At 41.0% G+C, this 16,833-nt stretch overlaps 1 protein-coding gene across 3 annotated transcripts in view; it reads left to right on the top strand.

Annotated features, from left to right (window-relative positions):
- Positions 1-8,557, top strand: part of Sorcs1 (sortilin related VPS10 domain containing receptor 1) — a 503,013-nt gene extending 494,456 nt beyond the window's left edge. Inside the window, exon 26 of one of the 3 annotated variants that reach the window (XM_051146761.1) lies at positions 7,758-8,557. In XM_051146761.1, the coding sequence (XP_051002718.1) occupies positions 7,758-7,965 (208 nt within the window). In that variant the 3' untranslated portion in view covers positions 7,966-8,557. Of the gene's footprint in view, positions 1-409; positions 760-3,808; positions 4,077-7,757 lie in introns of those variants that run through there. The other 2 variants (XM_051146762.1, XM_051146763.1) reach the window with 2 other exon arrangements.
- Positions 8,558-16,833: the final 8,276 nt, after the last annotated feature.

The following is a 16,833-nucleotide window of genomic DNA, read 5'->3' as shown; positions in this document are numbered from 1 at the left end:
TAGAGGAGGGTTAGAGCAATGAGTAGCACTAGGCAGAGATAATAATAACAACTGCAGCCACATCTGGTGTCCAATTTTCACAGTTCATTTTCTTCCATTTGGTGGAGACAGGGTGATAAAAAGACACAATAGCTTTGGGTTAAACAGTATAGAAGCTTTTCTGTCTTCCTGTCCAGAGTGACACCACGTACTCTGTCTGTTCATTTCTACAGCATCTCAAAATGCTGCATTATTTAGGGGGTCGTTTGGTTCTCTGTCTCCATTTCTGTGTGGTATGAATCACAGTGGCTGTTTATTAAAGTAGCAGCTCCTTCCTCCGCCTACCAACATTTCTCAGCGCATTGCAGTTTCTGACCCCTTCCCGTTTCCAGTGTCATTAAATGAGTAAGTGTTACACGTTTTCTCTTAGGAGAGTAGCTTTACCCTCCCCTCCCTCCCCTTCTACTCAACCTGGTGACTCATCTCTCCGATTGCAAAGACCGAGACAAGCCACTCCAGCCTCATCGCCAAAGCGGGGATCTGCTGGGGCACAATTTGCCATTTAAGAACAAACCCCAAAGGCGACAGGAGACCTGCTGATCAGAAAGGAATCCCGCTCTTGTCAAGTACAGCACCTTCATGACCACTAACTCTATGTTTCTTCTCTTCTGTTGTTCTGTTTCCTATTTCGCCAGGAAGTATTTCCGTAGTTGCTGAGAATCAAAGCACAAAAAGAATTCCCTACCTATGTAAATGTTTGAATGGAGGACGCCAGTAAAACAAACAAACAAAAATAAAATAAAAACAATCAAATCCAAAAATAACAAATAAACACTCACTGCATCAGGACTTTAAAATTCTTCAGACACAGACAACAAGGGTTTTTAGCTTTAAGCCTGTGCATGTGGACAGTACATTGAGAACATGTTTGGAGGGGCAGTGTACAGGTGCTCTATTTTAATTGAAAACACTCCCCTCTCCCTCTCTTCTCTTTTTTCTGATCAGTTGTGTTTGTAGAAAATTCATAACATATATAGGCCAAGGAAATCTGCATGTATTTTTGGAAATATTCTTGGTTCTAGACTTAACACCTACTTAGCACTACGGGCTGATGGTGGATTAGCTGTCTCCAGCCTTTCCCCAAGACGCAAAGACATGCACAGGACTCGGAAACCCTGAGCTGCTTCTCTGTTTGACTTTGGTGTCACTTTTCCTTTCTAAGATAGTGTTTGCGGCTCCCTCGGTCAGCAGTGACCACAAGGCTGCTTTCTCTCCATCCTCTGTGGCCAGAGGGACAAGGATGCTAGTTAAAGATCCATATCCATGTGTGCAGGCGCAATAGGACCAGGAAGGAGGCTGGGAAGCAAAGCATGTTGTAAATGGACCTTTGTTTCCTGCTCAAGTTTTCTCCTGGCAATTTCCCCTTCTCCTGCCCCAAGTAATGTAAAAACAAAGACAAAAAAAGTGGGAAGTTTTCACAGTAGTTACTTGTTATTCTACTTTCCCATTTGTTTGCCACCCATGTGTGGACATGTTCTCTTGACATCGTTCAGCCTTTTCCTCCCAATCCCCCATCATCTTTTGACTCCTCTCACTTTTTGTCCTCAAATATGTTGCTCGATTTTGGATATTAAACCTTGTATTTCCTAAAACTGGCCCAGCCTACGCCAATCCTGACTCTCACACGTCATTAGCTCTATCAAGTTTGTACACTCTCACGCATGCCAGCTTCCCTGTGCTCTGGCCAGGTTGCAGCCTGCCAAGCTGGCTTCAGTTACATTTCCCCTTTGTCTCTTCCTCTAGAATCTTCCTTTGCCAAACACCTCTGTCTTGCCCACCTGGAAACATATACCGTGTTTAAAAGAGTTGATACATGCAAAGCAATCAAACCTGCCTTTGTGCTTTGGAAAGGAAAGCTCATAGATGAACAGTGCTGATTTTGCTCATTAGCAGAAATCTTATGTGGGCCGATGCTAGAAGCGTCTCTTGAGAAATGTTGTGACTGTGTGACTATACTGCAGGGTAATATCTTCTGTGAGAGTTGCTGTGCTCTGATATTTCCCCTCTATAATTAACCATATTTGTAAAATAAAACTGATTTTTAACCAGAAGAAGAAGAAGAAGAAGCAGGTTACTGGACTTAATATACAAGAATACTGAAAAACCTATACAGGTCGCTCTTTTCCTATATTTGGATGAGGTTTTGACCATTTAAGATGATCTCACTGACTCCATGCGTGCACTCTGACCTTTGGTTGTCATGGTATTTATAAAGGAAACAGTCAATACACAGGGAAGACTAGCTGCTTACAGGAAAGTTAGGCTCACAACCGTCAGGACCCCAAAGCAAAAGAAAACCGCTTTCCCCAGAGGAATCATGAAAGGAGGCCCACAGAATGGAGGAGAGCCCCTACTCCTGCTGAAGTTCTTCTAATGACTGATGTCCTTACACTCCTGTGTACTGGAAAGAGCCCATTCTCATGTTGGGTGAAAGATATTCTGGTAAACCACTTCCAGGACCTAGCCTCCTTCTTGGCTGTGCCCCAAAGTCAACAACAGGGTATTGTCAAGGTCCTTGGTATATCCCAATGATAAGTAATAACCTCAGCCCTTGTTTGGCTGACTCACTGAGCAGAGGATCCCTGCCTTGTGTGACTGAGGCGAAGGGAGAGTAGGAAAGCTGTTGCCAGAGGTCAATCATGCAGAGAGCTTTGTGGCAGAGGATGTTCTGTGTGCATTTGCCTGGGGACGTAGTCAATTCTCAACCTGCCAGGCTTCCTATCTCATGGGAAACATCTTCATTGATTTTCTTCGGTTGGAGTCTTCCATATTTAGTCTGGAAGACAAATTATTTGGAAACCAAAATAGGTTCACTCAAACCAGCACAGGGAATCCTCAGCGTTGCAGTTCAATGTACTCTAATTTTTTTTTTTTTCAAAAATCACTAGTAGAAATGAAGAACACTCTGGACCTAGCACAGTGCCTTGCCTAGAATAGTACTATGACACTGCTTGTCAGTGGAATGACATGGAGTGAGTGGACACAGGGAAGAAGGGGCTGTGTGTCTTCATTTAAAATAGGGATAGGCGTGAGGTACCTGGCATCCTGGTAAGTGACCAAAGTGGTCATCCATAGATTCGGCCTCTCTCATGTCCTCATGTGCCTCTCCTCACAGCTCCCTTCCACCTGTAGGTGATTGGTGAGGCAAGGCACTGCTTAGGAAGGACCTCATAGTTCCTATAACCTTGGCTAGAGGCTCCCAAAGTGTGGTGCCTAAGACAACACTATCAGTGTCACCTGTGTCACCTACACTTGTTTGGAATGTAGATTCAAACAAGGCTAAAACAGACCCTGCTCTTTTGTAAATTCTAGGGGATCAATAGATACTTTTTCTTCTTACGGGTCATGGTGGTCCCAACCATCTGTTCACCCAATCACTCATCCCAATCACCCAAGCCATCCGGGTGATTATGCTATATGCTTAAGTTTGAGAACCACCATACCAGGCCTTTTAGCCAAATCTGGACAAGAAAGGAACACTGAGAACCTACAAGTGGGAGGGACACAAGTGCCTACCTTTCACTAATAGCAGGTGTAAACACAATGAGGAGCTTGGTGGACTTAAGGCCAGAGGAGTGTGGAGGAATACATAGAAGGTAAGATTCAGGGCAAGCTAAAAATTAAATACTGCAACGTTCTTTAAAAGCCCAGAGTGCAAAGTGTGCACGCTCTACCCTGAACTACCCACCAACATCTCCCCCTTGCCTTATTCTAATTGGATTCACTGTCCAAATTGCAGAGGTTTGCTTTGCTTCTTTTTTTTTTTCAGAAGTTCCAAACAGCAACTTTGAAAGCAATGGGGTGCTTGGCAGCTGTTCTGTGTTTTCCAGGATTCCAACTGAGCATTGAAACCCCTCATTTGCCAACTTATTTTTATAGGAAGCCAATTTAAAAATAAAAAGAAAGTTTTCTTATAGTATTGGAACTACTTCTAATTTTAAAATGACTTTTTGATGTATTTTTTGTTAAATACTATGTAGTGTAATGTATAATTGCTCTTGTTTATTGCTTTTACAATCATATTTATTAAACAGATAATGTCTCTAACGTTTGGCCTCAATGTGTTTATTTAATTCCAAAACATGGTTTAGATATATTTATAAGGTGGCATAGTTACAAGATACATAATGCTAATTGTGTGGGAATACATTTACCTCTGGACTCTTGAGTTTATACTCACAAACTCCTCTACTCCCTGAATTCTGTTTGTACTCCAGTCAGCTGTACGATACCTGTCACTTTACTAAAGTACTGTTTCACTCGAACTCACTCCAAAATGGTTGCTCTGGAATGAGGAATATGTCCATTATTAATTTAATATTTTTAATTCAAAATTAATACGGAAAAACGCAATTCAAAACCTTGTAGTTACCAAGGACAGAACCTGAATGCAATGAGATGGCAGCTGGGGCATGCTGAAGGCTCCTAGAGTAGGACAGAAAGGGCTTTGCATTTGGAACTGGAGTAGGGGCTTCTACTCCTGGCTGTGCCAGCTGTGCGACCTTGAGCAAATTGCTCCAACATCCACAAGCTGGAGTGGCTTCCTGCATCTAATGAGGAGGAGGATGACCCCTTTCAGGTTTGGCATTCTCAGTGGGTGAGTCATTCCCCAAAGAGCCAAATAGGTGGTTTGAAACTAGTGCAAGAAAAAAAAAAAAAAAAAAAAAAAAAAAAAAAAAAAAAAAAAAAAAGAAAGAAAGAAAGAAAGAAAGAAAGAAACATGGACTAGATCCAAATATTTGCAGTCACTTGGCTTGCTCACATAATTAAAATCTCATTGGATACAAGTTGTTTCTTATATTCAGTCTACAAACACTGAAACATCCTTTGCCTCCACAGAGGTCTATTGGGATTAGAATGTTGCTGCCAATTAGCCCAGTTTCAGAATGCATGACTATTTTTAGCCTGCCTTTAACCTCACAAATTAAGTACTCATATCCTTCATTCCTTTACAGGCCAGAAAACGTGCTGTTCTGTCTCCTTAGGGATGGTCTATCTTTCGTGTCAGTCAGGGTGAAATCAAAAATAAAAAAAGAAAAAAATGTCCCTAGGTAATTTACACAGAAATAATTAAAAACAGGGGTTTGCTGTTTAAATAACAGAAGAACCAACATACCAGCAAAGAGCAGGTAGACCTCCAGAGGAAACCTGTAATTTTCCAAAGCTGGAGGGACACAGGCCAACTAGATTGAAGTTGAAGACACAACAGCTATGTCTGGTTGGAGCTCGAGCCGTGGAGGAGACACAGTGAAGGGCAGCGAGGTTGCCCAGGAAGTGGGGACTGGAAGAGCCGGTCCTTTCTTCACTCTTGCCCTTGTGGGCGCTGGAACCCATCAGATGCCATTTAATGAGACAGAGACTAGAAAAGGAGCACATAGGGAGTGTGTTTGAAAGACCAGACCAGTAAGTGGCACAACGTCCCTGCCCAGTTCAGGCCAAGTCAGATGGATGAAGGCCCCCTGGCCCCAGCGCAGATTAAATGCTCACGCCCTTCTCTGGCTTATTCCTCAACCTCACATATTTAGATGGTGGATATTGTGTTTATGTGAACATATCCTGTTAAGCCTTCCTTCCCAAACTCTTTGCTCTTCTACACGAAGACATGTTTCAGTTTATTCTTTACGTTCCTTGAGCATCTAGCACTGGACATTGCCATTAGGGGGCACTAGATAAATGTTTGATGAAACACAACCCTTGAATTTTATTTAGCCTAGAATTGTCAGTAAGTCCATTTTATTTAGCACGGATCTCTGAGGTGGCTTCACGGGGCAAGCCTTACCCAGCCAGCACCTCTAATTACATGTCCAATTGCTGTTTGTCAAGAATCAACACCTCCCTGGCCTCTCCTCTGCTAGCTCCCAAGCTGCTGCGTTCAAGGAGCTATTCTTAGACATTAATTTAAGTAAAATAATTGCTGTTTAGGAAAAAAGGAAAAAGCTAGCTAGAAAGTAGAATAAAAATCAAAGCCCTAAATTTGGTTTCTGAATCATTGATATTGTTTGCCTCTTTCCTAATGAAATAATAAGGTACATATTTGAAAATTCATATTTGAGACCAGCAAGGAAACTGTAGAGTGCAGATGCGTTTGTGAATATCCTGGCACAAACATATCGCAGATCCCGGCAATGACCTGAGTTCAATTCACAGATCCCACAAGGTGGCAGATGTGAATTGACACCCAAGTGCAGTCTTATGACCTCCACATGTTCACAAGTACATATTCTCTCTCTCTCTCTCTCTCTCTCTCTCTCTCTCTCTCTCTCTCTCTCTCTCTCACACACACACACACACACACACACAATTAATTTTTTAAACACATGTTTGGATGTTCCTTGAATAATAAGAGAATCCCAAATTAATTGCAGGCGGAAAATATCAAAGAAATGGTTATTATGTTACATACGCTGCTAGGAGCCTGTGCTTCAGTGAGTTATATCTGCAGACATAGCTATAGACAGTAGTAAGACAGCTGCCAATGAGGCAGGTATTTTATAGCTGCCTTCATAAAATATACATACTAATGGGGATACTAAAGAGATTATATGTCACTATGACACATATTGCTATTTTACATATAAGATGCAGGGATAAGAGAGAAAGAGGCGTTTGTCTTCAGAAGCAAGAATGCCTAGGTGTCCAGGAACTGCTTCTCTTGGACCTGTAAGACTGAAAGTCAGACCATCAGTTTGAAGAAACAGTGCAATCCCCCAGATTTCAAAGTTAACCTTAGGACAACATCACTCAGAAAACAAGAACAATTAGAAATGCTTCTGAGCTTCTGGGAAAATAGCCGCCACATGCTCAAGAGTTCCCACAGAGAGCTGCATAGAAGAATAAACACTTGATTTTATTAAGAAGTGTGTATGCTCAACAAAATCACTGCACTGTTCAATCTAGCACAATGAAAGCTCCCCAAATCACAGAGCATCTCAAGGAAGGCCCAACAAGCATCTTCTCATACACCATAGTCACAGTTCTGGAAAATATTAAAACCTATTTAATACATATCAACTACATTAAAATGGTAGGACAGATTTTTTTAAAAGACAAAATAAGTAGCACCATAGAACAATACGATTGGTAGTTTAAAAGGAATTTGATTTAGTTTTGGTGCTGTACCTCAAATCCCAACCCTCAGGGGTTTAAGCAGGAGGATCAACAGTTGCTTTAGCTACTTAAGCCATCCCCTAAGCAAGTATTTGAATCTAATAGCAGAAGTCCTCTCTGACAGGAGAGGAGAAAGTTAGAGGAATAAGACAATCCTCATAGCTATCATCATTTCAGACCCCTAGACATTACTGGCAGCCTCACCTACTTCCCCACATGTGAAAGCAGGACACAGTTCACAGATTTTGCAGCAACTCACCTTTGGCAGTCTGACTCTGTTCCGAAGGATGTTAAACTACTGTCACACTTGTTCAGCTCTTCACTCCACAAGGTGGTGGGAGGATTCCCACATGTGAGATTCTCTATGACAAGATGGATGATGAGGTTTTAAAGTAAGCATACATTTCTAGATAATAAAAACATCTCACGAACAATAGAAAGGTGTTTTAATATGTGCATGTTTGTGTACCTCCTTAAGATATTGTTTATGTATTAACAACAGCTTTTAGGTGTGGGAAAAAAAGACTTAATGAGTGTATATAAACTAATTAAAGACATTGTGACAGAATCATATTTAACACAGATGGTTTTCATTAAAATTATTTTTCTAGAGGCTGGAGAGATGGTTCAGCAGTCAAGAACATTGGCTGCTCTTGCAGAGGACCTGGGGTCAATTCTCAGCACCAACAAAGTGGCTCACAAGCATCTGTAACTCCAGTTCCAAGAGATCCGACACCCTCTTCTGACCTTCATGGGCACCAGGAACACACGTGGTACACAGATATACATCCAGGCAAAACACCCATACACATAAAATAAAAATAAAAATGAGTTTTCTAAAGTATTTAAAGGCATAAGAACATTTTTTTTTGTGAGATGGTAAGAGCAGAGTTTAAAATGTCACAGGGTGAAATATTAGTTTATATGAAAACCACAGGGTGAGGGAGCATGTCAGTGAAAGAGCTCTTACTTGTCTAAAATGCAGTGTCCTGGGTTCCATCGCCAGCACTGCCGCAACGTGTGAATATGTATACTTATAAATAAGGAAGCCTGAATGAAAGTATAAAAAATGTTATCCCTTTTTTTCTAATTTCTAAAACCATGGTGATTTTAATTCCCTTCATCTTTGAAATGTATGTGTAGTCCTCAAACACTTGGACTAAGCCTACCTTAAATAGGGTATGAAAGAAATACTTAGAAGAAAATCAAGATGCCTATTAAACCAATAATATTGTTATAACCTGTATATAAAGTTGTTAGTAACATCACAATCATTGAAGTGTGTAACTATTCTCTTTAAAAACTAAAAATTAAACAACTCTGAATGTCATTTTTAATCAATTGAAATTCATACTGAGATGAAATATTACTATGCTGTTTTTGTATCTGTAATCCATGAACTTTCTGAATATATTTTATTCATTTTTAATTAAATTTTTAGGTTATCATGCAAAGAAATGAGTTTCACTTTGACGTTTTCTTACATATGTGTCATTTTTTGCTATCATTTGTTATCCTTACCTATTATAATGAACTTCCAAGGATTCAAAATTCTTAAAATGTATAATCTTACAATCTATGTACACACATATACATATTCATGGAGAATATGAACAAAAAATTTTATAGCATAACGATATGGTAAATAATTAAAATAAAAATTTATAGCATGATAGGTAGGTACAAGTACATATTTATGCATTATTTAGGTTTATTCACATATGTGTAAAAGTTAACTCATGTTATATATGAAAGAAAGTAACAGTCATCTGTTTTGTGTGGTGTGCTATGATGAAACCTAGATGCATAGCTTACACCATTTTGTCTATCCCAACCCATTGCTTTCTGAAGATTGATCAATCTTCAGTCATGATGATCAGCACCAATGAGAAGGAAGATGCAGACAGAAGAGCTGTTCTGAGACAGGATGTGGAAGTTGATGCAGATGCCCACCACTTCACCTTGCTTAGGCATCTTGTTGGTTTCCTAGTCAGCAGCTGTTTCCTTTATCCTGTTTCAGCCACTAAAAAGGGTGCCAACCCTACTTAGAGGTAGCACCAATGTGTTTACAGTATTTCCCATACCAGAACACATATACACACTTGTCAAGTGGCTGCGACTGGCCTCGTCGAGTGAGTACTGAATAACCATAGGGAGGAAGTTCTCACTGGCCAGTGGCAAAGCACAGAGGCAGTCCAGACAGAGAGAGATTAGCTGTCTGTGGAACTCACAAGAGCAAATGGAGGTGGGAATGCATTAGAACAACATATATGGGGCCAAAATACTACCAGGATTTTAATCCCCAGCACAGGACTTCTGACTGACTTGAAAAACAAGAGATTAAACATGGAGGTAGAATGAAGAAATTGTGAACAGAGAATAAAACAATGGTAACAGAGAAAATCTCATTTTTAAAAATTACATTTCATACCCATTATGTTATTTAGTACTTAGAAGGGCTCTAAAGAAAAGTGGTTGCTTCCTTTTATGGTAAACGAAAGCGGAGTTCAGAGAGCAGGAAGAACTCCCTGTGACCATGACCAGGAGCGAATCTGCAGTGGACTTGCTCCCATCAGGGCATGGCCATGTGAGAGATTAAACAAGAAGTGCTCAAAGCCAAGCGAATCAGTTTCCAACTTCTTCATGTGCTACATATCACGTGGCTCAAAAGCAAGACAGACACATTTGTCCTCAGTAATGTGCCTGGCCAAGTTTCTGTCTGGAAGAGTGCCCAGAAAAGATTCAATTCACCCTTCTCCTCCCAGCATCACTACTGGTGGAAATTTAATAGCTGTCGCAAGGGGCTAGGAATGCACATCTTCCTCTCTCTCCCCACCCCCTCTGTTTGTGTGTGTGTGTCTCTCTCTGTGTCTCTCTGCCTGTCTGTATGTCTGTCTCTCTCCCTTCCTCCCCTTTTCACATCTCCTAATCTAGCAAGCACAATGGGACTCATTAATATGAGACATGAGATGCAATTATCCCACAGAAATAACCAAGCATGCTCCTGGAGGACAAAGAAGGGAAGATCACTTTTAAGATTGTTACGACTATATCACTATTGTTACTTTCTCATAATTCAGAAGATATCTAGTACATCGTTCTTAAGTTCTACATGTGTTTACAAGGTTACTATAAATAGCATCCCTCCATTTTATACTTTTGAATTTATATAAAAATAATCCAAAGCATATATAGATGTGAGCCAAGAAAATGCAAAAGATAAAAGCAAGGGCCATGGGAAAAAGGAGATAAAGGGGGTGGCCTGGAGGGTATCTCCTATCCAAAAAAATAGGTGGGGATACTTAATTAAAATGTGCAAATATTTAGGTAGATATGTTAATTTAACAATGAGGGACACAAGACGGAAAAGTTTCATCACACTTCAAAGGTCACACAATCTTCAAAATAGAAGACAGTGTTTATACAAGGAAAAAGTTACCATTCTTCTGAAAGCAGACACCAAATCCTTTGTTAGGCCTCACTGTTGAGTTACCAAAAGACTTATTCCATTTGACCTGCCTTAACATGAGACATGGGGAAGGTGGGCCATCTAAGCTCTGAAAATAGAAACAATTGTTATTTGCTTCTGTCTCCAAGAAACAAGGGAATATATAGGAAATGTGTCCTCAATACCAACACTAAGTAATTTGATACCTAGTAGTGATCATTGATATTCCACAGTAACCAATACTACCCATACAGGGAAAGATGTTATCAGAAACAAATTGTGATGTCCTATTTACTATTCTATTGCTGTTAGGAGACATCAATGCCAAGGAGACTCTTACAAAATGAAGCATTTAACTGGGGTCTTGTTTTCAGATTCAGATGGTAGGGAGCACAGTTGCACTCAGGTATGGTGATGGTGAAGTAGCTAAGAGCTCACACATATTGCCCAAGCTGCCGACAGAACAAGTAAGAGACTGAGCCTGGTGTGGGCTTTTGAAGACTCAAAGCTCTTCCCCAGGGACACCTCCTCCAACAACACAGACCCAATCCAAATAAGGCCACACCTCCTAGTCCTTCTCTAATAGTTCCACTGAGGATCAAGCACCCAAACATAGAATCTCATGAAGGCCATTCCTATTCAAACCACCGTATATGACATCTGAATTCAAATGGGCCCTGTCAAGATACACCATGAATATAATGTCTCAGCAAAAATCAAACCGAGGCCAAGTGCCCACTGCTGAGCCCAATGGTAGATAAAAGGATGGATTATATTCAGCCAATATCTTAGCATTTAAGGACAACCCCTAGTGAATATATTAACTTCCTAAATATACAGGGAGTGAGCTGGAGCCCTCAGCACAGCCATTCTCCTTGGCTGAAGATGATTCTGGAACGCTGTACATCCACTTTTCTTCAAACCCTCTGACAATAGACTATCAGCATCTTCAGAGCTTCTTTGGCATGACAAAGAAGGCACCACACATGTAAGAATTTACACTCACTTGTTACAAGGTCCATGTTTTTGTCTATCCTTCTTTTAAGCGTGTCCTTCATACTACCATTCTGTTGGGACACAGACATGGTAGATTTAGGAGACAACATAGCAAGTGAACATGTAAACCATTCGGTTTTGCCTCTTTGTCAAGAGAACCTTTTTTTTTTTTTTTAAATGAGGGCTGCCTGCTGTTTATATATTTTGTATGGAAGCAGAAGTGATCTTTCTCATAGAATGTGTGGTAAGCAATTTAGAAGAACAAAGACAAAACATTGCCAAGATAGTTTATAAAGCCTATCACAGTGTCCTACTCAGAATGACACAACATACTATGTACTCCTGGGAAGCAGAGACAGGAGGTAACAGAACAAGGGAAGAAATTTCAGAGCTCAGGATACACTGCTGTGACCAACCAAGCCTGCTGAACTGGTTCATTAGAGTCATGGCCTTGAGGGATTGTAGAGCTTAACTGGATAAAGTGTGTGTGCATGTGCGTGCGTGTGTGTGTGTGTGTGTGTGTGTGTGTGTGTGTGTGTGTGTGTGAATGTGTTGTTGATCATGTGCACATGTATGTGGATGCACATGCCCATGTATACATCTATAGAGTACATGGGTATCTTCCTTTGTCACTCTTCATCTTATTTTTTGAGACAGGAACTGAACCTGGAGCTCATGAACTGGCAGGGATGGACTATATACACAAAATTCCGGCAGCATTCTCTTAGACTTCCCAGTAGCTAAAAGCATAAGCTAAACACAAAATTCCTTATTATTATTCAATGTTAGGAATAATTTTATAACAATAAAAGTTGATGCAAGCAGTTTCTTCCTACAAGGAAACATAAGGAGTAGCACTTAAGGACTAGGTGCGGTGGCAAATGCATTTAATCCAAACACTGAGAGGCAGATGCAATCTCCAAGTTCAAGTACAATCTAGTAAACAGAGAGAGTTCTAGGCTTGCCAGAAAAAGAGAAAACAATGGCCACAAAAAGAGAAAATGAAGACTAAGCCTTAGATTTGGGCCCAGGGGTCCTGCTCAAACTAAGGCACCAGCCAAGGACAATACAGGTGGTAAAATTTAAACCCCTACCCAGATCTAGCCAATGGTCAGAATATTCTCCACAGTTGAGTGGAGAGTGGGGTATGACTTTCTCATGAACTCTGGTGCCTCATATTAGACCATGTCCCCTGGAGGGGGAGACCTGGTGGCACTCAGAGGAAGGACAGCAGGATACCAAGAAGAGACTTGATACCCTATGAGCATATACAGGGGGAGGAAATCCCCCTCAGGAACAGTCATAGGGGAGGGGAATAAGGGGAAAATGGGAGGGAGGGAAGAATGGGAGGATACAAGGGATGGGATAACCATTGAGATGTAACAAGAATAAATTAATAAAAAATTAAAAACAAACAAACAAACAAACAAAGACTAAGCCTTAAATATAAAGAAAAGAAAGAGAAAGAAAATAAAGTTGCAAATCTGTACTGAAGAACAAGTGAAAAAGAAGAAAGATAAGGGATATTCCTTTTTTTCTAGACTAAAGATACATAGCACAGAGCAGTTTTGAAATATGAGGTGTGTGTCGAAAGTTCTAAGACAAAACTTTGTGTTTGAGTAGGAGCCAGGCAGCAAGTCTTCCAACAAGGCAGTCCATAACCTGCAGCTCCAAAGGGAAAAGGCCCAAAGTCAACAGAAGAAGAGACAGTCTCTCTTGTATTGAAGCAAGGCAAAGCTTCACCAGGGCCCTCATCAGTGGAAATAAGGGACCACAGGAAGCATAGTCTTATCTTTATCATGTCATTCTGACATTACAGCCTTCCACTATCCTTTAAAAATGCAACCATGCCAGCATTTCCTTAAGGTGGGATGTTTGGAAATAGTGCTGAAAATAAGAATCTGTGGTCACCATGAAAAAAAAAAATCTCACTACATTTTTCTTTAAACATAAGCTTGGACACACAGAGCATAACATACAGGAAGTAGATAATCTTCCCAATTTGCTGAATCATCAACTGCAGTGGAGTATTCTAGGCTATGAAGTGGAAGAGATGTGTTGGTAATACATTGTATAAAACCTTGACTACTTGACTGAAGTGGTTCGCCTTTTCTGAGTAGAAAATTCAATTGTGGTTCCTCCGGAGAATATTTGCATCCAGATGGAATGATCAAAGCTCCATTGTCAGAATCAACTTTTCAGCAGATATAAGAGACAGGTGTTATAGCAGTTACCTATTGCTGCTTCAAACATTAAACCAAAATTTCTCAGCTTTAAATAAGCAGCATTTTAAAAAAAAAATACAGTTTCTAAGAGGTAAGAATTCAAGACGCAGGAAAAGAAGCAGCGTGACTCAGAAGTGCTTGTGAGATTGCTGTCTAGCTGTCAGCCAGGATTCCCGTGGCACGAGAACACACAGGCATAAGTCAATGCCATGTCACTCACAAGAGCCTTCATCCTCACCATTTGGGATACAAATCGCTACTTAAACACTTTTATGACAAGCCAGCTTTCTCAAGAGCATTCCAATAGAAAGTGAATGAGAAGGAATCCTGGGGCTTCAGGGACCTAGCCTCTGAGGCCACACACTTTACTGTCACTGTTGCTCCTTTCTATGTATTACAAGAGGCTCTGTAAATTCAGCCTACACTGAAGCTCGTGGGGGGGGGGGGGCGGAGGAAGGTCGTGTTTCACGTCAATAAAGGAGAAACAACAAAGAAATAAAAAACCTGGGTTAAAACTACCAGGCGTATGTTCTTAGCGTCTTCTTCTGTATCAGGAACGAAAACAGTGATAAAGGACACTGCCTGCTCTTCCCAGCACCCAGGACTCACCACCTCTAGTAACTCCAGCTCCTGCAGCATCCAATACCTCTGGCCTCTACAGGCATCCACATTCATATATACGCACGTTCTCTCTCTCTCTCTCTCTCTCTCTCTCACACACACACACACACACACACACACACACACATTCACACAACTAAAAACATTATAAAAGGTGATAAGGAAAATGCCAGCACTATAAGATAGGAACTTTTAATTACTATTATTATTTTGAGTGTTTGGGAATTGCACATCATGGGCTTCCCTCCCACTCTTCTCATGTCCCCTTCCCCTGCGACCTCCCCTCCTCCCAGAAAAAAAACAAAAAAAAAGAAAAGAAAAGAAAAATAGAAGTCAATTTTATGTGGTCCATATATTTACTGGACTATTGTCAAATTACTAGTGGTCAGCCCCTCAAGGGTGGATGAGTCTTTCTCCACCTGGGTTCATGCCAGTAGCCATCAGCTGAGGAGAGCCTGTGGTGGCCATAGTATGCTCAAGCCAGCTCTCCCATGCCCATGGACTTTGACAGGGCTTCAGGCAGCAGCCCTGACCATGGGCATCCATCGGCATGGGCTTCTGTGGTACTGTAACATGGGTTACGGACATCAACACGGCCCTTGGACAAATCAGGACCACTGACCCACCCATGGCCCTCAGCAGCTGCATGCACTATGAGCCTCAACCTGCTCTCATGTGGTTGCACATGCCACTCACATCATCATCATGGTTCCCTGAGGCAGCAAAGCCCGAAGACATCATTGATGTATTCGGCAGCATCCCAGACCATTGGGGTCTGGGGCTGCAACATGGATCACAGACAACAACATGTCCTCCACTGGTAGGAAGGACCACAGTTGTGCTTCAAGGTGGTATAGTCCAGAAAGGAATCCTTTCTTCGGGGCCTGAGTCTGCATCTGTGTAGCTCCAAGCTGCTGTACACCGTCCTGCAGGCTCTACTGCACAATGATAGCATGTAGACCTCAGCTCTCTCTCACCTGTCACCACCATCACATCTTCAGTTTAGCCTCTTTCCGTAGCACACATATCACTCCATTTTTCTATCTTTTCCACTTCTCTTCACATGTTTGTTTGTTTGTTGTAGTGGCACCAATGGGTCCTATACTGCACTTGGATGTCTTCTGGTAGGCCTAGGGCAGCACTTTCTTGCGTGTCTTCTGCCTGGCAGGGACACAGGCCCTGGGCCATCATATATTTATACATTTTGCCTTGTAATATTCTAGGGATATTTTAAGTCACATATATCTCTCAAGCCAACAGATATTTGAGGTAAGGAAACAAATTAAAGTGCAGTGCCATGGTCAAGAGAAACAAACAAGAGCTTAATTAAGATGTTGCTAGCGTTTTCTGGCCTTATACATATGAATTTTCCCAGATGACTAATTTTCAGCTAACAATGACGTATTACTTAGATTATAAGATTCTTGAATAAAATGCTAATATGTTACATTTAAGTCTTTGAATGTCTTACAAATAAACATATTAACTCCTACCTCTGCCTTGGGAATATATGAAGGTATGACATCCTCTTATAGCATCCAGAATTCATGAAAAAATTTAAGTAATATTTTTATTAATTCTTAAAGACTTCCACGCATGTACAAATGTATCTTGGTCATGCCCATTCACATCCACTATGCCTCTCCCCTAGCCATTCCTACTACATCTCCCTCGGAACCCCTCGATTTATTTGGTACATATATAACCCACTGGGCCTAATTAAATGCTGTCGATATGCACAGAGCTGTGCGGCGGTTCACTGGGACGTGTGCAACCTTTGAGTAGCCATACTCCTAAACAATGACTCTTTCTTTACATATTCTGTCTCCCTAGCCATCAGCCCAAAAGCTTCTCAGACTTGTTTGGAGTCCCATAAGGTCATGATATCTCTATCATCTGGGCATTTGGAGACACACATGGCACCTCAAGTTCACTATCCTTTTTACCTTTTTCCTTCCCCTCAACTTTCCATATAAAGTGGCTTTACCTCACAGGAGCTACATTTTTCCACTGTGATATCTTTTGCATTGAACTCTCACACTCTTCATGGATGAAATATCTCAAAAAACAAGCCAAACTTCTTTCAAAATTCTAATAGCTACCATGTGGCACAGACTTTTGATAGGCCATGATTAATATTAAAGCCTTCTCCCATGCCAGGGATAAAAACGGTAACGAAGAAACTTAGAATGGTGGAAGAAAATGTGTAAATGAGATCTTATAGAAAAATGAAACTTGTACAGAATGTAAATCTTCCAGTATTTTCCTCAGAACCTACCTCTGTCAGAGCACTGGTGCATTTCAGCAACTTTCTGATTTGGTGATCTCTGCCTTTTGTGAGGAACTGCTATCTACACAAGGAATACCATTAAAGACAATTCAAAGGCAGGAAGGGGT

Source organism: Acomys russatus, chromosome 5 (assembly GCF_903995435.1).
Source record: "Acomys russatus chromosome 5, mAcoRus1.1, whole genome shotgun sequence".
Lineage (NCBI taxonomy): Eukaryota > Metazoa > Chordata > Mammalia > Rodentia > Muridae > Acomys > Acomys russatus.
This window is presented reverse-complemented; position numbering and strand designations above follow the sequence as displayed.